This window comes from Drosophila miranda, chromosome XR (assembly GCF_003369915.1).
Source record: "Drosophila miranda strain MSH22 chromosome XR, D.miranda_PacBio2.1, whole genome shotgun sequence".
Lineage (NCBI taxonomy): Eukaryota > Metazoa > Arthropoda > Insecta > Diptera > Drosophilidae > Drosophila > Drosophila miranda.
In genome coordinates this window covers 14,750,564-14,772,135 of record NC_046674.1, presented here as the reverse complement: position 1 = coordinate 14,772,135, position 21,572 = coordinate 14,750,564, and the positions used below count along the sequence as shown (strand labels likewise).

At 46.2% G+C, this 21,572-nt stretch overlaps 1 protein-coding gene and 1 long non-coding RNA gene across 2 annotated transcripts; one reads left to right on the top strand and one right to left on the bottom strand.

Moving 5' to 3' along the window:
• Positions 1 to 9,063: 9,063 nt before the first annotated feature.
• On the bottom strand, positions 9,064 to 12,307 carry LOC108153478. Its single transcript, XR_001774914.2, has 2 exons — positions 11,946 to 12,307; positions 9,064 to 9,333 (listed from the first exon to the last, which is right to left on the bottom strand). It is a non-coding gene; the product is annotated as an uncharacterized LOC108153478 (long non-coding RNA).
• Positions 12,308 to 15,089: 2,782 nt separating this feature from the next.
• LOC108153340 (AF4/FMR2 family member 4) lies at positions 15,090 to 20,020 on the top strand. The gene is made up of 3 exons (XM_017283275.2): positions 15,090 to 16,727; positions 18,336 to 18,407; positions 19,108 to 20,020. Exons 1-3 carry the CDS (start codon positions 15,918 to 15,920, stop codon positions 19,924 to 19,926), a joined length of 1,701 nt encoding a protein of 566 aa, XP_017138764.1. The 5' UTR covers positions 15,090 to 15,917; the 3' UTR covers positions 19,927 to 20,020.
• The last annotated feature ends 1,552 nt before the right edge of the window (positions 20,021 to 21,572 follow it).

The following is a 21,572-nucleotide window of genomic DNA, read 5'->3' as shown; positions in this document are numbered from 1 at the left end:
GCTTCAAAGGATCCACTGGAACAGTGTCTGGAGAGAGCAGGGCAGGGAAAGGGACAGGGACAGGGAAAGGGCTGGGGGTATTCCAGTTCAACGGCACACATGTGCACTTGATTTACTCATTAGCGTTACTTTTCTGTTCATAATAGGGCGCTTACCAAGCCGGAAACCACAGACCCAAACCGAACCGAACCGAACCGAACCATCGCCCACGCTTCAGAGCCGCACAGCACCGCACCGCACTGCTTCGTTCTGTTCTGTTCTTTAGTCGTACTGTATCTTTCCGTTCCATTTGGAAACGTTCTGGATGCGTCGGCATAAGCGGCTTAGGCGTATCCTTTGTGCATGTGTAATTGTGCCGCCTCTACCACACACCCATACACACACACGCACACACAGTCACGACTAAGCCCTAATAATCCTCACTATTTGCCCGAAAGATGGCGCAGGAGGAGGGCGAGTGGGGGGTTAGAAAAAAGGTAATACCCGCACAAAACTGCGTAGTTGGGCAGCCAGCCCGTAACCTTGCTTCCTTCCAAATGATGGACCCAACTCCTGCCACCCGGTGAAAGTCACAATTTAACGTTTCACATTTGCCTCCGGGACCGGGGTTCCCTTAGATACTTACGCAAAAACTCCACTGGGAAATATGCTCCTTATAACTCTTATCGGCGGCAGCATATAAAGGCTAACTTCTTGGATGTCTGTGTCCCTTGGAGATTTATGTGGGGGATTCCGATGGCAATCTTAAAAACCTTGACAACATTGACTTTCCTTAAGCTTTGGAAACTGGGAACCCTTTAAGGAATTGTGTACTTAGAGGAGTTCCGAAAATTCAGCTCTATAAAATGATTTACTTACAGATAATACCCTTGCAGAGTGTTACTAAAAGAGACTTTTAGTAATCGATATCCCAAATTGGTTTCAGGCTATGACACCAAGCCGGTGACTGGCATCCCTGACCGAGGGGTGCTGCCGCATGACGCGCAATGGAATGGTAGATGGTCGCCGCCTTTATGGCCACCACTTCCCTGTCAAGAATTGTGTTAAATTTATAGCTAAGAATATCCCGAAACCCATATAATTATTTAGAAATGAATGTGGAAACGTTTACCTGAAAAGTTGATAAATTTCGGGCCCATTCATCTCCTGCCAGAGACCTCTACCCCAATTATGTGTAGAGTGTACTCGTAATTATATATAGAAGTTAATCCGCAGCGGATTCAGATATGTTGTGGTCTGGCTATCGGTGGGTAATCGATAGGGTAGGGTAGGGTCTCTGGTATCCAGAGATTTTGGGCCTGTAATGTTTGTGCCTGTCATCCATTATGCCCAGATAAGATCGGAACATGAATTGGGCCGGGAATTGCAGAGGTTTCCGTTTCGTGATAAGCGGATTTTAAATTAATAATTCACTCGCCGCACGAACGTGAAAAACGTTGGAAAATTGCTCAATTTTCCGTGCGAGCAAAGTGAAAAGAAAGAAAGAAAGAAAGAGAAATTTATGCTAATTTTCAACAACTATCAGTGCCAGCAACATGGACTGGAGGGGACAACAACAGCCCCAGTCCCAGTCCCAGAGACCGAGTCCCCACCCCTCCTGCCAAACCCGATGGTCATGTAATGTTGGCGCAGAGTCCGAGGCAGAGCCAGTGGCAGAGAGTCAGAGGCAACGGCGGCGTAACGAAGTAACCTAATTAATTTGTGGCACTCATTAGCAACAATTGAAAATGCCAAAGCCAGCAGAACCAAAAGCAGAAGCAGCCACGGACCCGGCCACGGTTCGGGCCGGATCCCCTTCCAGAGACCGTCGTCCGTCACTCGTCAAGCCGTCAGCCCAAACTAGAAGTTGGAAATGTCCGTCCGTCATGAGAGTGGGGGCCTTCGACGCCTATATCCGTGCCCCAACTCCTGCCAACGAGAAAAGTTTATTGTTATTTGGGGAAGAATACTTTCGCACTGGGCAGACCCATAGATGCTCTATATTTCCCTCAAGAGATCTGGAAATATTCAAAAATTAATAACCAAAGAACTCGCCCCGAACTTCAATCTCTAGTCTCTCTCTATGCATGTCACGTGAGTCACGAACTCCAGCAACGATTTATTTACCTAATATTCAATTATTTTACATATTCCCAGGCTTCAGTTTGTGACGTGATCTCATTAAAACACGATCCGCCCACGATTTAGGTATATCAATAAATATATCTGATTGCGCTGTAAATCGCTTTCAAATGTGTAACGTGACTGCAGTTTTACCAGAATTTCACATTCCATTTGGGATGTAAATGAAATAAATCTCGATCAATCACGATATCATTTAGCTACAACGGAGTTCTATCCGTTCGCTGGCTGCATGTCAGAAACGATGTTCGTTAACTCGTATTCCCCATATCAGAGAGCATTTTGCTCCATTATATTCCCAGAGAATGGCCTAAAAAGGTGGCTAATTACATCTATCCTTTGCCGATCCCTGCTTCTGTTTTCATCTCAATTAGATGCCTGATTGAAAGATCGATTCTCATAGAGTGGTCCCTGGGCTGGACTCTCGTCAACATATCAATTAAGATTGATGTCGCCACATGGATGGGAAAACAATACAATCCGTTTCTAGATCATTTGGAAGACAGCTTTATCGCCGGAGAGACGTCTGTCGGGTCGAGCACTATCGATCAATCAGATCAATCACAAGGCCTCCCAGTGTTGGACTTCCTGTGACATCTGCCCTCTATCTTAATGATCTTTCAGGTAGTGCCACTTCTCACGCTTTCTGGGCTCTAAGAAGGAAATGAAGGAAGAACGAACCAATGGACCCCGGGGCTAATAAGCAGGTGTAAGGGCATCAAATACCAAAAAATGTTAACTAATTTTCGGCTTTGTTGCCGTTGACGTGTGAAGAAGAAAGGCACGGGGAGGGTCTGGGTCCGGGTCTGGATCCGGGTCTGGGCCAGCCACCACCACCACCCCCTCCATTAGCTGCCTCACCTGCCGACCCTGGCTGCCACTTAGTTAGCCTTGTGCGTGAGCTGGCCCTATTCGAGGCGCTGTCAGTCGTCACTCACCCAAACCCCAGTGCCCAGTGCCCAGAGCCCACTCTTGAGCTGCGGACCTGCGGCTACGCATGACATTTTTACCATTTCTACCAACAACGGGCAACAGCCAACGGCCCAGCGATATGCAAAATCATTTGACCCGGTCCCAGGCCCAAGAACGAAACGGCCCCGAATCGACTCTGATCGCTATCTGAGCGCTAATATATGCGTGGGTCGCCGCTGCCGCTGCCACAGCCGCAGCCGCAGCCGCAAATGCCTTTAGTAATGCATAATTCGAGGCACTTTTCCGGCCCAGGGTGGTGTGGCACCACGGGCGAAGGGTGGCCGGTGGCCAGCGACCGGTGGCCATTGGCCATTGGGCAGTGGCCACAATCGCGAGACTTTTGTTTCTCTCTTTTTGTTTTCCCATTCGGCGGGGGCCCTCGCTGGGAAAATCATTTAATTAACATTTTCAGCCGCCTCCGAGGCGCAAAATAATCACGCATATGCGTGGAATTCCGCACAGTGGGTGTGCTCAGCAAAACTGTGCACACAGTGGGATACGAGAATCGGAGTAGCACTGCAGGAAGAAATAAATAATATTAATTAAAAGAAGATATAGATGGTCTTCGAAAGCGAATCATTTTGAATAAATTCTATATATATCGATTCTAAATAAAAGAGTATAAAGAAGTAATATTTCCATATGTTTAATAATAGTTTCCCTTTTTAAAAAGGGCCTTCTGAAGATTCATCTAAAGACATTTATTAATAATAATTAATTCATTCCATATTCATATCAAAATTAGACGAAAGAAAGGATCTTTCTTAGGCTTTTATATAGCCGAAAATAAAGAATATATAGGCTATAGGAAAGAGAGGCGATAGAAAGAGGCTCTAGGGAATAGACAATAGATTCCCTCCTGAGCTCTTTAAGCATACAATCGAATACGAAAGAAATGATCTGTCTAAGGTTTGTAGATAGAAGAAAATAGAGAATATAGTTGGCTATAGGAGAGCTAGGCTACACAGAGAGAGAGACTCTAGGGAATAGATTCCTTTTCGACAATATGCGATCCCCTCCTGAGCTCTTTAAGCATACAATCATTCTTTCATCTTAATGAGACTTTATCGCATAATTTAATCAAATTTATGATCACTCGAATGCCGTTCCCCGACCACTGTGCGGGCCGTTACTGTCAGCTGTTCTCATTGAGCGCCGCACCGCACCGCCACGACTGAGGGAGGCCGTTTTTGGCGTAAATTATGATTATGAGAAATGCAAACGCTATTCAAGCCATTTCCCAAACTCCAGCCCCGACTCCGACTCCAGCACCGGCATCGACTCCAGCTCCGGCTCCGGCTCTGACTTTGGAAGGTGGGAGTTATGTAAATACATTTAATTTTTTAGTTTTCTCGCTTGGCTTTTCCATGGGCCATGGCCCATAGCACGCACACTGCTCTGTTTGGCCACATCCTTCACCATTTTAGCCATTTGGTCATTTGCATATGGAGGGTATGTGGGGTATGGGCCATGGGATGGCGGCAGTCGACTGTTGCGTATCTTGCGGATACGTATTTGAAATATGAACAGTTCTACTACCTTTGGCTCCATGCTTATTGCCTTTGATTAATCACCAGGTCGAGCGGTGCCCTGTGGCCCTGTGGCCTGTAGCCTGTGGTCTTTGGTCTGTTTTCCATACATGGTCGAGTTCTTTTTGGCCGTTAAGTGTGATATTTGTAACACTTTGCCAACCCATTGTTGGGACCGACTGAAAGGCTTTTAGACCTCTCCAGCGGCCTGCCTTGGATATGGCTAATTAGCCCATTACTCCATTATTGTTGCTCTTGTCGGTCGTTCGCAAAGGCAACGGCAAAGGGTTTCCACTTCTTACCTTTTTTTTTGGTGTTGTTTTTCGGTAGGCTTCTTTCCGTTGTGGGCCGTCGCACACGTGTGGATGGGTCCCCTCTGAATCTGACTCGGACTCCGACACTGGAGAGGTTCTTTGTACGAGTATATGGCTTTCAAATATGCGCAATAAATTCCAATTTCGTGGCCTAATGAATCCACGAAAAAAAAACCAACCGCCCGCCCATTCGTTTGGCCAGCCCAAAAAGGGCCCCGCAATTAGCGCGGCGCCAAAAGCCATCCGAATGTTTTCCGACTGCGCCCAATTCTAAAATCCCAGTACCCCTAACCAAATATGACGGCATCTGAAATGCGTAAAGTCGTAAAAATAAAAAAAAAATATTACATAATTTTCAAGATTAATTGCTGATAAAACGAGGCTACACACAAATTAAACTTTCAGGTAATACGAGTACCAAAAGAATTGAAATTTATTTGCAAAATTAACCCCTTTGGGGCACTCTATCATCTTTTGGAGCTGCCACTCAAAGTAGGAAACGATTTGACTCTTGAGGTTCTTGTCATCGCGCCATCATGATGAGGTTAGATTTAGGCTAGAAACTATTAGGGATCTTCCAAGAACCCCATAATTAATATGAGACAAGTGCCTAGGGTTTTTAGTATAGTTTTCTTTGAAAATAAACAATTGCTTGATAACATAGGGACTGATCAAAAACCTCTAATAGCACAATCCTATATCCTACTTATACGCTTCAAACAGTGTACAAAATATACCTTAATCTCATAATTTTTCGAGGTTTCCGATACAACGGAAATTGTTTTATTTATATCTGTCTTCCTTTAAAAATTGTTCTGCTAAAAGAAAGACCTATTGTTCTGATTTAGATACGCCTTAGATCTAAGCTTTCAATGTGATCTTCGGCTTTTCTTCGTTCTATAACCCTGAGAATAGCAACTGCTCCGAGCTGAAGAGCTCTCCTAGCCGAATTTGTTTCCCAAATAAACGCCACATCGATATCAAGTGTCGACAATCCTTGCAGGCCCCCTTCTCGATGTGCTCTCCTCATTCCCGACCCCAATTAAAGTCGAGTTTCGTTAACTGCCCGACAATTTGCGAGTTGGAACCCTTCCCTTCCCATGCCCTTCCCTTTACCCGTGACCGCAAGAAGGCATCCATCAGGCAAGTGTCGGGCTGTCATATAAAGCCCCTGGAAATGAGAGGAGCAAATCTGGGGGCTCAAGGAATTTATGCATTTGTAGGGGTCCAGGGTCCAGGGTCCAGGGTCCGGGTGGACTCTCTTCCGAGTCCTCTGGCCGCACGCATAAGTTTCAATTTTCGTTTAAGCCTCGGTTTGGGGGGCAGCAGGACGGCCAAGGACTTTGTTGTCCTCATAAGCCCATTGATTAATTTGAAATTTATGATGCGACTGCGGATCGCAGGGCATCCATAACTTTTGCTCTGCGGTTGGCAGCACCCCTGCGCCATCCACCCTCCACCCCATGAAAGCCATGAACGCCATGAAGCCCCGGTACCAAGCAGCTTCCTGTGGAATGTGTTCTCATCTTTCACTCTCTCACGGCTCATATACATTTTAATTAAACGTCGCAACACCGGAAGACCAAAGCAGCAGGCAGCAGGCAGCAGCAGCAACAAAAACACTTGACAATTTCACGTTAATCCTGGTCACAGGGCCAGGGTCCTTTTCTGGCCACGATTCCTGCCTATTTTTCGGAGCTACCCATAATCATAAACATCGAGCCGACATTCGGCAGAGGAGTGGGGGCCGATGATTGGAATTCTACACTGAGCAAAAAATAATGATTCAGTATAGAAAATATTCCTCCTATATTTCTGCACCAAGAGGAAAAGTATTTACTTTATGCAAATATTTGATCATCTAAATGTATTTTTTATTTTAAATCAATATATTTCAAATTTCTATTAAATATTTTCATATTTATATAAAATATATTTCCTACAAATATGTTATATAAAATTTCTATTATTTTAATATTTATATATATTTATATCCCGGTATATTTATTTTAAAGGATTTTAAATATTTCAATATAATATTCAGATTAAATTTAAATCGAATTCTATTTAATTTCGCTATTTTTCTATATGAAAACCGATTATTAAATTTAAATATTGGTGTGTTGCCATTTTTCTCTGAGTGTAGAGCGATTTAATTCAATATTAATTCCTTTATAGTAATTAGGGTACCACCTCGATGGAGTTTTCTTCTCGAATTCCTTGACTTAAGAACTCTCGGAGGTTTCTGCCAGTGTAGGGTCAGGGGCTCATGGCTCCTGGGCTTCGCGGCGGTTATCGGAGCGGGTATCGTACGAGTACATGCGACTTAATTACGCGTGCCAAGCCGAGCGGCTTTTGTTATTATCATTCAGTCAGCCGGTTACCGGTTCCACTAACCACCTCTCCTCTCATCCCCCTCGCCTTTAGCTTTCGGCCACCTCCCGTGGTATCCTTTGGTCCTTCTGCTGCTCCTTTGTTGCCCTCGGCCCATTGATGATAATGTTTGAGCGTCGACGCTGAGCATTGGCTGCGCTTAATGAATTTATTTGTTACGCATGGCATACTTTGAATTGGCGTCCATGTCAGGACACACACACACAGAGAGAATGAGCCCGAAGGAAGCTGAAGGCCTGGGCCTCATTGTCCTGCTGCCTTAATGAAATCCATTATTACGAAACCCATTCCCAGAGTCACACAAAGAGCAGAGCAGAGCAGAGACGAGACGAGACGCGACGCGAGACCGAGGCCAAAGTAAATACACTTATTACGAAAAGTGTTGGGCCCAACCCTCGAGGAACGGAACGGAACGGTACGGAACGGGCATAAAACGCAGCAGGAGCAGGATATTACGCACAGCGAATGATGTGCGACGTCCCAGGTCCCAGCTCCCAGGTCCCAGCTCCCTGGTCCCCTGGATGGGGTTCAGCGAAACGGAAATGGAAATAGCAACAGCGGCAATGGCAATCGCAATCGCAATGGCAATGGCCCAACGGTAGCGGTAAATGGCACAGTGGAATGTATTATTTTTTTTGGTTCGCCCTTGCCTTTTTGCCAGAATACCAGAACCATCTGATAACGATGACCGTTCTACGAGATGCAAATTGTACGTATATCAAGCGTCCGACCCCCGACAGCGACAATTGTCCCATAATCCACCCAGAAGTCCTACGGCCTGGCCTCACTCCCCTAAAACATAGCCCGGAAGAGGGTTGCTTTCCAAGCACTTGAAGCGCATGCAATTCCAATTGAATATTTCGCACATCAGGAAACTATCAAGGATGGTTAATGTGATCCCTAAACGTTGATATGAAAATGCAATATCCAGGCTGCATATATTGTACACAGATGTGGGCCGTCATTTGAAGGGTAACAAGAGGATTAAGACTGGTTCAGGTTCAGAGCTAGGCTTTATCTAATTGGAAATATATATTTATTCTAAAATATTATATATGTATATATACTAGGGGGTAAGGCCCCTACGCAGTCGGGCGACGACCCAAAACTTTTCTATATATAAGATATCTCTCTCTCCATCTTCTTGAAATCTATATAACATTACATGTTGCCTTATATTAGATACAATCCTTTCTTTAAAGGACTGGGCTTTATGCAAATTAGTTTCATTCATGAAATTGAAATATGTATCACAACTTTAAGATGGTTCCGTATATGTATGTGCCAACTGGTTAACAAAAGGGTGAACTCCATAAATTTGGCTTACCATTTGGCCCCTTTTTTGGGGTCCTTCCTTCCTTCCTTCCGGGAGAAGCAAACGGAATATTCTGATTAAGATATTTTGTGGTCAGAGACGTGCCACCCAACCCCCCTTCTGTCGACTGGTCCTGCATATAATTATGCTTTAGCCTTCCTCTCTTTCCACTCACATGTGGATGGGACGGAGGACGGGTGGCTCATTCATCACGCTAACAACGTCCGAAAAGTATCTGGAAGATTGTTAGCACTTTCTTGACAAAACCAGGGGCGGGACCCGGCTGGACAGGAGCGGCGGAGTTGCGTGGCGAGTTATTTATGTTGGACAGCGAGAGGCGGCTAACTATTAAAACTAACTACTTAGCAAACACCCCCTGAACCCCCACGAACCCCCACTAACCCAACCACGAGAGAAACTTTTTCGGCAAAGTGCCATTTAGTTAAACATTCTGACACATGATAAATGAGTCATAGACCTCTCGTGTGATAGATCCAGCCGGAGGAACTGTGGAACCATCCCACCATTAGGTCAAGCATATGCCGGATCCTCCTCCATGGAGTCGTTGTCGTTCGTGTTCGCGTCCGGGTCCGGGCCCGGGTGCGGGCAATTAAACAGAGCAGAGAGAAACATGTAAATCAGCAGCATCCATGCATCCAAGCATCCTAGCATCCAAGCCACCATCCATCTATCCAGGGAAAGAGCAAACGGAAGAGAGAGAGAACTCATTAAATAGAAAGCATTTAATGCGTGTCTAGATACAGATGAAGATAGTTCTCATAGATAGATAGAGCCCCAGCCCGAGCCCGAGTCCGAGTCCTCCCAGGCCGGTAATAGAATGTCAGCAGCAGCTGACGGAAGACGCTGAGAATACAGCAAGGATAAGGGGAATCTGGGGAGTGCCAAATTGAATGAGCGAGTGAATGAGTGCGATATCAGGAGTCAAAGTTTGAATCGCCCCGAAAGCAATCATCATCATCATCCTCATCGTCGTTCGTCGTTCCTCGTCCTCCCAGGAAGGTCATTTAAGTTTTAATGATGGAGTTGTGTCAATGAATGGATGGATGGATGGTATAGGAGCAGTTCCGAAGGACACGCGAGATTGTTGTGGTTGTTGTTAGTCCTCCCGGGGGGTTGCTTCTGCTGCTCTGCCATACCCCCGTGAAAACTTCCTTTAAGAACTAAAGTAGCAAAGTAAACAGAGGACAATATGGGATATGGGGGGGGGTTAGGGGATGGGGCGTTGGTAATAGCCAAGTTTGATGCGAAAATTGAAAGAGGGTGTCGACTGTACATACACCGTTATCATTCGCCGGCCCGGGTATCTCTGGCCTCTCTCCCCTCCCCTGCCGCTTGGCTTACCAAAAGCAACCCTTTAACATCTTTTCAGCAAAAAATATTGTGAAACTTTGCAACAAAACAACTCGAACCGAACCCCTCCCCGCCCAGGAGTAATGGAAGCCAGCAAAACTTTTCGAACAATGTCAATAGAAACCTCCCTCGGGACAACAAGCGGGCAAGGGGCGGGGAACGGTGGCAACTATGACTAAGGGCTTTGTACCTATCAAATGATTTCGATTCTAATTAAATGAATGCCCAAAAACTTTCCAAACGAATGGGAAGCCAAAAAAAAAGGAGACGTGTATCTACTTTCAAGAAGAGTCGCTTTCCAGATAACGATCTAAAGATAGTTAGGACTTAACATACTAGTGACTAATGGAATATTCAACAATTTTCTGGAATATTGACAGACCCCTTAAAGATAGCACTTATCGGGTGTAGTGTGAATTTTTTTTTTTATGAATTCAAAGATTCTGCTAGAGGTTTCTCATGAAGATGAAAACTATTTGTATCTTCTTTATAATAGTTTCCTGGCATAACCATCATACTTTGATGGTCTATATATAGGGAGAAATTTTATTGTTCTCTGTACGACAATACGTTTTGCGTCACAGTATACGGAGGCATTCCAGAAGTATTCAAAAAATGATATCGACAGAAGAAATAATACAACCCTCTGTCAATGACATATTTTGGACGCCTTTCAGAACGAAAACAGAGCCTCTTTGGAGCTGTTCCATCTGGCAAAGCCACAAATCATTTGGACGCCTCGCATGGCTTGTGTTGGCGTTAGCTCTCAACCTTCACAAATCGGTGCAAAACAAAAAGTTAATTAAACAGATCCCAAGTGCTGGCCACTCGAGTGAGTAGAATGGGGGGCATGGGATATGGAGTGCAAATGCGTTGGCTGTCTATGGGTATTAGGCTTTATCAGATGTGCATTCATTCAAATGCACTTCCTTTGGCCGCTCACTCAACGGCGACTTCCCGTTAGCACCTAGACCCAGGCGAGGCCTAAGCCCGGACCAGGCCCCGAACAGCCCCGACCAGTCCAGGCCAGTCCGGCCATCAGATACGCATCAGTTGCAAAACTCAGGCAACTAAGTAAATAAGTAAACGCTCACTCACTCAGGAGCTGCTTAGCCCGGTACACAACACAAGTAGGAAATATATACGATATTCGGACTATGAAATACCCTGCTCGAATACGATATATATAGATGTGTGTACCACTCAGGTTTACTCAGAACATGGCTGTAATCAATTTAGTCCACCAAAAGCTGCTACGAGTACAAAGCACCTACAAGGAGGGATTCAGTCCTGTCAGTTACGAATAATTTGTACTCTATATGTAGATAATATCACTTTAAGAAATATAAATCCAACATCTTTACTACATTTCTTACGAAACCACAAATTTGAAACCATTTCCTTCCGCCTGCAAACGGAACATACCCTAGTGCTCTATTTCTACCCTGTACTGCAACAAAATTGCCAGCCCACTTCATTTAGAAGGCAACTAGAGGAGGCAGAGGCAGCGGCAGAGCACCGTTGGGACGGGGACCGAGCTTCGGGCACAAGGAAATGCTTTTGCAGCGCTGCGACAGCGACAGCTGCGCGGCTAATCCGCGACAGGCTAAACAGTTGAACCGTTGCACGGCTGTCCCTGTCCCCCCCCGGGCGAAGAGGTGCAAAAAAGGAGAGAGAAAAGCATTGTACGATGCATAATTGAAAAAAAAAAACAACGAAATAAAGAGTAGAAAAAACATCAGAAAAACACAAAGCGGGTGGAGTAGAAGGCGGGGAGCAGGGCAATTGCAAAAATAACAAAAGACAATGACAGCGACAGCGACGTGGACGCGGACGTCGATGCCGACGCCGGCTGCGACTGCAGCGTTGACAGTGGCGACGTCCCGACGTGATGTTGGAAATTGAATAAAAATATGTATTTTTACTTACAAGTATTCCATATAACCAACGTCAACAGCAATTTCCACAAAAGTGCACGCAACGACAAACGGTAGCAGCACCAACAACATCCACAGGCAACAACATCATCCGCAGCAGCAACACCTTCGAAATTGATTGACAAAAAAGAACGAGCAGAAGAAAGGAGAGCTTTCAATGCTTTCACGACTTTGAGTAAAATGCTTAGGGTCCACTAATGGAAGGAAGGTGATGTGATCAGAAGAAGAAAAAGAGAGCGACAGTAGGAGAACAGAGCGCAGCAGTGAAGCTGAATGGAGAATGGCAGAGAGAGGGATAGCAGCGGGGGACTGACGTATCGAGTTGCTCCTCTAATGTGACAGCTCAATGCATTTTAGATGGCAATGACAAACTGAAATAGCAACAAAAGTACCAGCACAGCAAAGCACAGGCAGCGGCAGCGGCAGCGGGAGAAGCTGAGGCAGCGGCAGCAGGAACAGAAATTGCAATTTATGTATTCCGCAAACGGACAGTGGCGCAAAAAAGTTTGCAGCTGCTGATAAATCGTTTGCATATAATGCTTACGCATATTGTAAACCAATGCTCTACACTTTGTAGGATAGTTAAATGGAAATCAGCTGATAATTGTCCAACTATTTCATAATTCCTATGTTATACGTATATTTTAAATTGGCATTCAATGGCAGGGCGTCTTGCTTCTTCACGAACTTTTCCTACCCACTGTAACGTCGTCAGTTTCAAACACACACACTCACACACACAAATAACCGCTCGCTCTCCCGCACTCACACTCTCTGCCAATCACATTTAAAGGTAGCGCGAAATGACAAGAGTGCGGAAAATCATAACATAATAAGGAACCAGAAACAGAACGGGAACGAGCAATGGATACGATACCGTTGGCTGTGTTGCCTGAAGCGGCATGGAATCGGGTGGGGGCATGGAAGGAGGAAAAACAGGCAGCGCAACCGAAACTGTGGCTAAAAATGCAGCGCAAACAACTTTGAACGTCAATTTGTCAACTTGAGGCGAAAATTGATGGCAAAAAAAATCTCTGCACCGCAACGCTGACGCAGGCAGAGCCAATTTCGGACTGCGACTCACTATGCTTGCTCAAGAGGAGGGGGAATCGGCTGCAAGGAGCGGTCCACACAGCCGGTTTTCCGGACTGCATGAAAATGTCAGCTTAATGCCGTTATCGTAGGTGCGGCAAACACGTCGCTGCCGCCCGTCGGTAGCAGCAGTGCCTGATAATGAGCCGTTAAGGCGCGATGGAGAGAAAAATAAGAAGAAGCAGGCAAGGCAGTCGCGAAAACTTCCGCAATATGAAACAGCAGTGTGGGGAAGGGAAGGAATGGAGCTCAAGAGCACATCGAAAGCTGGAGGTCGGTAGAGAGAGATTGAACAAACTGATAAGCCCTCGCTGCCCTAGTCACTCTGTCCCTGTCCCTGTCCCTGTCTCTGTCCCACACACACACACACTGCACACTTGCAGTTACATCGAAATTCGGCGAAATGTGAAAACATTCGCACGTGCTGAGGACACGCAAAGCAAGAGAGTGAGTAGGCGAGCTACAAAGAGAGAGAATATGGAGAGCAGGTCGCAAGCAACCATAAAGTCTAATGTCAACAGTAAATGCAAAAACAAAACGAACACAAGTGGCCGCTGCGCTGCGCCTACGTGAGCGACGGCAACTTCGGGTCTCAGAGCCACAGAACGTTCCCCCCTCTCCTCACCGATCAAGCAACACACCATCCTCATGATTAACAAAAGCAAAAACGACAAGGAGAGTCAGCTTCGAAGACCGATGCCTCAATACCCTTGCAAGTCAATCAGCTCTGATCCGATTTTGATGTATTATAATTTGACTGAGTTATCTGGATCGAAATGAAAATGCACTGCCTGGTTGACAAGTTTTCTTACAAAGACTTGTTTTCCGATTGGCTTGGAGATGTTTCCTACGCTGCGTTGCAAACAGCTAAACAAAATATTAGCATTCTCAGTGTAGGGTATAAATTACTGAAACCCAAAAACATCCATATTCGCCGTGAAATGCAATTCCTTTTTTGATTCTTTTTCTGTTATTTTGCTGACTCGCTAAATTTGTTACCGTGTTTTCAGGCGTTTCGGTTTTTACGTTTTTTATTCGTTTTTACTTTGTCCAAATACAACAGCAACAACGCGACGGCAGCAACGATAACAACTTCTCTCAGTGTTGCTGAGCGTTAAGCGAGGAGGGAGCGGGTAGGGCAGGACCAGGCAGCGACAGCAACAATATTTACAGCTTTGACTGCCGAAACACAGTGGGGCAAAGAACATAGGGCATGGGATTGTTAAAGTGCAGTGGATAATGTGGGATTTTCTAATTTTCATATTATGTGAGCTGTTCAGCTTTTAAATATCGATATATTAATATTCTTATGGTCTAGTAATGTTCAAATATTAATGTTTGGAGTGGTACATTTAATTGTTCGCACGCCTTGCAAGACAAATATTTTTGTGGCATGTGTTCAGACATGCCACAATACAGTCACATTAGCCACACTGTCCACCCATATGTCTGTTTATTAATAGGTATTCATGTGTATATACGCGTAGTATATGGATGCTTGCCTCTCCAGGCAGGCATCATGGTCGCCATCACTTTTGTGGCTAAAGTGCCAGAAAATTTTCTTGGCAGCCCTGTGCCACATGCGCAGAAGGCCCAGCTAACAAACGGTGCCCACTGTGCAACGTGTTGCTGTTGACGGTAGCGGCAGCGGCAGCAGCAGCAGCGATCGCAACTCGCGACACGAGCGAGGCAACAACAAGCACAAGGTTGGAAAGGTGTGTGCGAGAGAGTGTGTGGTGAGAAGAGTGGAGAGGGAGAGTGCTTTGCGGTAGTGGGAGGAGGGGCGGAGGAGCGAAAAAGCAAGTGACGAACTTACGGCCAACAGCAGCAACAGCGGCAGCGGCAACCAGCAACCAACCGGCCCCGCTGCCGCTGCTTGGAGCAGCGCGCATGCCACACACAGTTTAAATATGTGAAATTAGTACAAATCGTGATTTCAACAGCGAACGACGAGCGCCGAACGCCGACGACGACGAAGCGGCGACAAAACGAGCGAGCAGCAACAGCAGCAGCAACAGGAACGTGTGTTGGTGTTGGGGATCGTAGCAGCAACAGCAATAGCAGCACGCAAAGTAGCCGCCAGCCGAGTGGCAACAGCAACCGCCGAGTGGCAGCGGCGTCGCACGTAGTGCGGCAACAACAACCACATGCAATAAAACAGCTGATAGCGCAACAGCAGCAACAAATAGAAACGAACACTACAACAAAGCAGCGCGCATTATCAGTCGGGCAACAACAGGTCTCTCAGTCTTCGTCTCCGTCGGCGCGCAAAAAAAAGCCCGCCTGCTGCCACCGCTGCAAGCAGCACAGCACTCACACACGGATAGACGGACACACGGACAGACAGACAGAGAGAGTCGCACACCTTTGCGTTGATTTTGGACGAAGCGACAGCGTTGACGTCGCCAGCCTGCCCTCGCTCGCTCTCCACGCTCACATTCTCGCTCTCTCTCTCTCGCACAAAGTGCAGCTGAGCTGCCGTTTGGACGCGCCGCTGCCTGCTCCCGCTGCCCGCGGCCGTACTTGCCGCTGCTGTTTCCTCTGCCACACCACACCACACCACACACCAGCAGCCGCCAACCGCCAACCACCGCCGCCGCCTCAGTCGAAAGTCAAAAGCAACGTGTTGTGGACGCTTTTTCGTCGTCGCGTTGCGTTCGCCTTTTTTGCTGCTGCCTCCTCTCTCTCTCTCTTTCTACTCTCCCACCACCACCTCCTCCAGCCGCAGCAGCAGCAGCAGCAGCCTGCACCTCCTACCCACCTCAGCCTCATTGCACCCACCTCCACCACCGCACCAGCACCCAACCAGCCCCATCATTGAGAACAACCAGCAGCTGCAAGGGGGAGCGGGCACAGGAAAACTTTCACCACGATGTCCAGCAGCGCCGCAGCAGCGCAGCAGCAGTACAAGCTCGATGCCAACTCCAATGCCATAGTGCTGCCTCTGCCGCTGCCACTGGCGCTGCCGCCATCCCCAACACCGACGCCAACACCCGTCGACCGTGTCGAATGGTCGCGCGCCACCATCCTGGGCTTCATCGAGGACTACCGGCGTCAGCGGGTGCTGTGGGACCCCAACACGAAGGGCTACCACATTAAGCAGACGAAGTACGAGGCCCTGAAGCTGCTCAGCGAGAAGTACGGCACGGAGATCCGCTCGATTCGCTCCAAGATCAAATCACTGCGCAGCTCTTTCCACCGGGAGCATGGCAAGGTGCTGAGCGGGCGCAACCGGGGCGTGCTTTACCAGCCCATGTGGTTCGCCTACGAGGCCATCCGCTTCATTCTGGACGGAGAGCGAGACGGTGGCAGTGCGCTGGACGGCGACATAACCGTAATGACCGTCGATGGAGTCCACTGCGATCCAGACGGGGATACAGAGACGGACGAGAAGCTGGCGCTAATGCACAGCCTGGATCTGGAACAGCTGACGGCTGCGGCGGCGGCCGCGGGAAAGCAGCAACAGGTTGTTGATCAGCAACGCGAGGAGCTCGTCGCCCGCATCGCTTTGGCCGCTGTGGCAGCGGCTGCGGAAGCGGCGAGTGCCAGGGATCGCGACCGGGATCTAGAGCGGGACCTCAGTCTGGACAGGGATGTGAATGCTGTTGGCGCCGAGGAAGATCTCGACGAGAGCGGCGATACTGGCGGAGGCTGCCGTCGTCCCCCCTCCTCAGCAACTGTGGTAAGCACTCCCCCCTCTCTCTATTGATTTTACATATTTTGCATACACATGTGTCCACTGTTGTATGCATGTACATACATGTGTATGTGTATGTGTAAACTTTTCGTTTGAGCTTTGCATGCGCGCGTGTGCGCGTGTGTGAGTGTGGTTTGACTTGTTTTGCGGCAGCCAGCAGCACACGCGCTGTCGCTGTCTAGCGGTTCCTCAGAAACAGCAGCGAGGCAGAGGCATCGGCGCAACCGAAGGCGCACAGTGGGGCGAGATTTCAATTTCTTCAAACTGTTTCCAAGGGTTCGAGGTTTTCGGTACTATGGAAGCTACATACATATATAACATTTGAATTTAAATCATGGTTTTACTTCAAAGAAGAACACTGTCCATCTGCATCCAAAGAGATGATGATGTTTTAATTGACAATTCAATTAAAAATTTCCGATTGCTTTATATGTACCCATTCATTTACATATGATTTTAAATATACCAAAATATTTACACTTTCCTAGTGCTGATCGCATGGTCCCACTGTGCTTAATCGTGGCTATTGCGTCGCATGCGCTTGAGAAGCTTGTATTGGCGTCAGTCTGCACTGGTGTGAGTGTCAACTGGCTTTGATTGCGCTGCTGCTGCTGCTGCTTCTGTTGCGACCATCATACAAATAGACACACGTACAACCATACGTGCACGAACAGCATAAATGTATGTGTGTTGCATCAGCCGTAGAAATCGACAGCCCCACGTTTTGCACCGACCCTGCCCCTTTCCCATTTATCACCGCCCTCCCATCCACTCATCAATGCCTGGCCGCCCCCAAACCGCAGCAGCTCGGCAGCGCAGCAGCAGTTCCAATACAGCAAAATGCTGGCTGGCTGGACTGCGTTTTGTTGCTGCTGCTTTTTGCTGGTGTTTGCTTTGTGCTTCATTCGCTCATTCGGTTTTTGTTTAATACCCTGCCGCGATAGGTATGTCTGGCACGAAGCGAAGCTTGTTGCTCAGAGAGGGAGGTGGGACGGATCGATTGAGAACGAACTGAAAGAGCATTCATTATTTTTCCATATATGTATATTATGGATAATCCAGTTTTGATTTGTTGTGCTCAACAACGTAGCATAATTCTCATGGGATGGGTAATTTTTTAAGAGGGTATACAAAATTCGATGCCTCTCGAAAAGTTTTGTTGCTTCTTGTGTTATTTTCGTTTGATTTTTCGTGTGTCTTGGTTACTCGTCTCACGTCTATCTGTTTTTCTGTCTGTCTGTCTGTCCGTCTACCCGTTGGTCCACTTCAATGTTGACTTGGTCCCTCTCGATCCGATCCGTCCCGCCCTGCCCCACCATGACTAATTCAATCGCCAGCGGGCCGACTCTGCGCCACTCGACTCGACTCGTCTCAGACTCGGGCCTCGGGCCCCATCTGTGTGAGCTTTTTCATCTGTGTGCTTTTCTTTATGATTATTCTAATTTGTTTTCTATTTCTCTTTCGCCCTCCCAACTCCGTCCCACCCGACTGGATCTACCTGTACTATTATTATTATTATTATTATTCTTTCTTTGTTGCTGTTTGTCTGGCGAATTCCCCGCTAATTCTCTCATTTTTTCTGATCTTTCGCAGACACGTTCCTCCTCCGATTTGGATGGAGAGAATTACTGTAGAATCAGCGCCGAAGATGTAAAAACAGAAATTGTAAGTACCCTCCGATCCGACTGTTAATCGCACTTTAATTGATCTGACAGGTTGAAGTTTTTCTGTGTTTTTGTTTTTTTGTTTAGCGTAATTTAAACTTGTTTTATGTTAACTTTAGAGTGGCCGTCAAATCAAGTGGGTTCGTGGGAGTAATTAGAGAATATTTGTAGAGTTTTCGAATGGCATGGGATTCAAAAACAATACATTTGGAGATATTGTTGTGTCATTACGAATTAGTTATAATAACATAATGAAAATTATAGATAATTTAATTGGATTTTCCAAAGCCTCCATCTTTCCTTGTACATACATACATGCATATTTATGTATGTATGTATGTACATACCTACTTTCCCAGACATAATCATGACTCGACTTTCGGGCCTTATCAAGGTACGACCTCTACCCCCTTAAACGTAGCGTAGACCTACGGAATGACTGACGATATTATTAGAATATAAAGCGATGCTCATCTGGCGATTAGTTGATGAAATAACCTGACACAGATTTCGTCAGACGCCAATGTCATTGGGTATTTTGATGTATACATACGTAGAACAGGTTCCGGTGTTTTCCTCAACAGACCCATCTTTGAATGATGAAACAGGCGCACAGACTTGACTAAGATAGGAAGAGATCTGCCGATTTCCCATTTTATTTAAAAAAAAAACCCTCGATGTTTTCGCCTTTTCTACCACAGATAGAGCACGAATCAGAGATGGGGATGCTGGACAGACAGAGCAGTACGCCCTCGCCCATCAACTACTACAAGCCAACGGACCTCACCTACAATCATCGCAAGCGCAAGGCGCTGGACGAGAATGGTGCGGGCGTGGTCCTGGGCATGGAGCATGTCGTGGGGGCCCTGACACTGACGCCCATCAAGACATCGTCGTCGCCGGCGACGGCGCAGTCGTTATCGCAGGGCCAGCAGATGAACCACAGCCAGCTCGCGTTTCACGCGCTGCAGCAGCACTTAAACCACAACCACAATTGCAACGGGCAACCGCAGCAACATCAACAACAGCAGCAGCAGCACCAGCACCAGCACCAGCAACAGCAAAATCAAGCGTTGCAGCAACAGCAGCAAAACCAGCAAAAACATTCCACAAACATGGCACAAAAACGTGATCGTGATCGTGATCTCTCAGCGTTGGCAGGAGGCAACACCACCAAAAACAGCAACAACAACAGCAACAACCACAACGGTTCCAGTTGCCACACCAGCAACACATCCTTGGACCTGCCCACGGGCACGGCCGTAACATCGAGCAACTGCAGCTCCAGCAGCAGCGGTGCCACACCGTCAAAGCAAACCGGGCTGAGCGCCAACCATGCGGATGAGTACGGCGTATTCGGGGAGTACGTGGCCATCACAATCCGCAAACTAAAGACCTCGAAGTCGAAGATAGCCGTAAAGCACCTCATAAATAATCTGCTTTACGAGGCGGAACTCGGTGCCTACGATCAGGGTATACCATCCACCAAGGAGCCGCCGCAGCTGTATAAGATGCAGTAGTAGAGTGTGAACCATAGCCAGTAGTAGTAGTAGTCCAAATGGAGGTTGAGAAAAGAGGATGCAGGACGAGAGGATAGAGAGACAACGCACTAGTCAGCAAAGCAACAAGGGGGGGAACACCAGAGCCAACAATTCTAAACTGGAAATCAGGGGCGGGGCACATATCGAGCATTTCATTCAGGGAAAACACTTTATCTATCTATCTACACGATATACATATATACACCGATATCTTGGGGATATCGCGAGAGTAAGTCAGTCAATCAATAGAAGAGTGGTGGAGCAACAAACATACCATTAAATAAAATGAATTAATTATAATTGCTTTACGTTAATTGTGTCTTTATACACCATATGAATATACATATGTATATATATATATATATATATGCCTTATTATCATCGTTATTCGATTATATATATATATATACATTTTTTTTTTCGTTATTTTTACTTTATTTGATATAAATTTGGCAATAACAATTTGAACTCAGGTGCCTTTATTTTTTTTTTTTAGTCAATTAAGTCTTGTTATCTTATGCATAAATAAAAGCGAAACAGAAACAGAAAAAGAAACAGAAAAGTGCATAACAATTGCAAAAATCTGCATACAACAAATGAAGCCTTAGCAACATGTAAATTTAATTAACTTTTTACCGCATATGCAGCAGAGCCATATGTTTAATCCTAAATCTGTAAATAGCCTAAAAGCAAAAACAAACAACAAAAAATACACACACACACACACGAGAGACAAATGGAACATGAAATGTGTAAATCTTAATTTTTTTTTATGCATAACCAATGTGTTTGCAGCAGCCTAATAAATTACGGAAATGTTGAGTTTCATTTTGAAAATGATGTGAAATTGGATTTATTCATTTTACGGATGGTAGATGGGGAATTGGCGCTGGGTTTTGGCTTGTGTGATGCCAAATTTGCATATTCATCATGTGCAGCAAATATGTAGCAAGATGCTCGTTCATCAACGGGTGTGAAATCCATGTGGTTCAGTTTTAGAAAGGATACTGTAATAAAACAGGAGGAAAAGTGTTGGGAACACCAGCAACCCTTCAACCGTTCTTATAGCCCTATTTTCTGCAGTTATTTCCTTGGCCTGGTCCAACAGTTGGGGGATATCCTCAGAAAGAATCATGTTCAGATGATCCGTAACTTAGGTGTTGGTATTAGTTTTTGTCGATCATCACTTTCTATTTTACTTGTACTACAAAATGATAAATAAACCCATTGTAATGGCTCATTTTTGATGATATTATTGCGCCTTATTACGACTTTCAGTTCTATTGAGTAAGCGTTGTAAAAAGAGATCAATTGTTTACCGGTGGTGGAGGGGGTGGGGAGGGGACTGGCTAATTATTCCGACTGTAGGAGCTATTGAGCAACAAGCGCCCAGAACAATGAGGCTCGTTGTTCGCCTTCGATACGGTTATTCATATTCATATCCCCACTCGCACATTCGCTGAGGGTCTCGTCCATAAATCACAAACGCTCTCAACTGTATCAAAGAACTAGGCAATTTTATAGAGGGGGGGCCCACAAAGCAAACATTAATTGCTAAATAAACAATTCAGAAAAATGTATGCATGTATACTGAAAATGGTTAATTCTGTTTTTATGGATCGCCT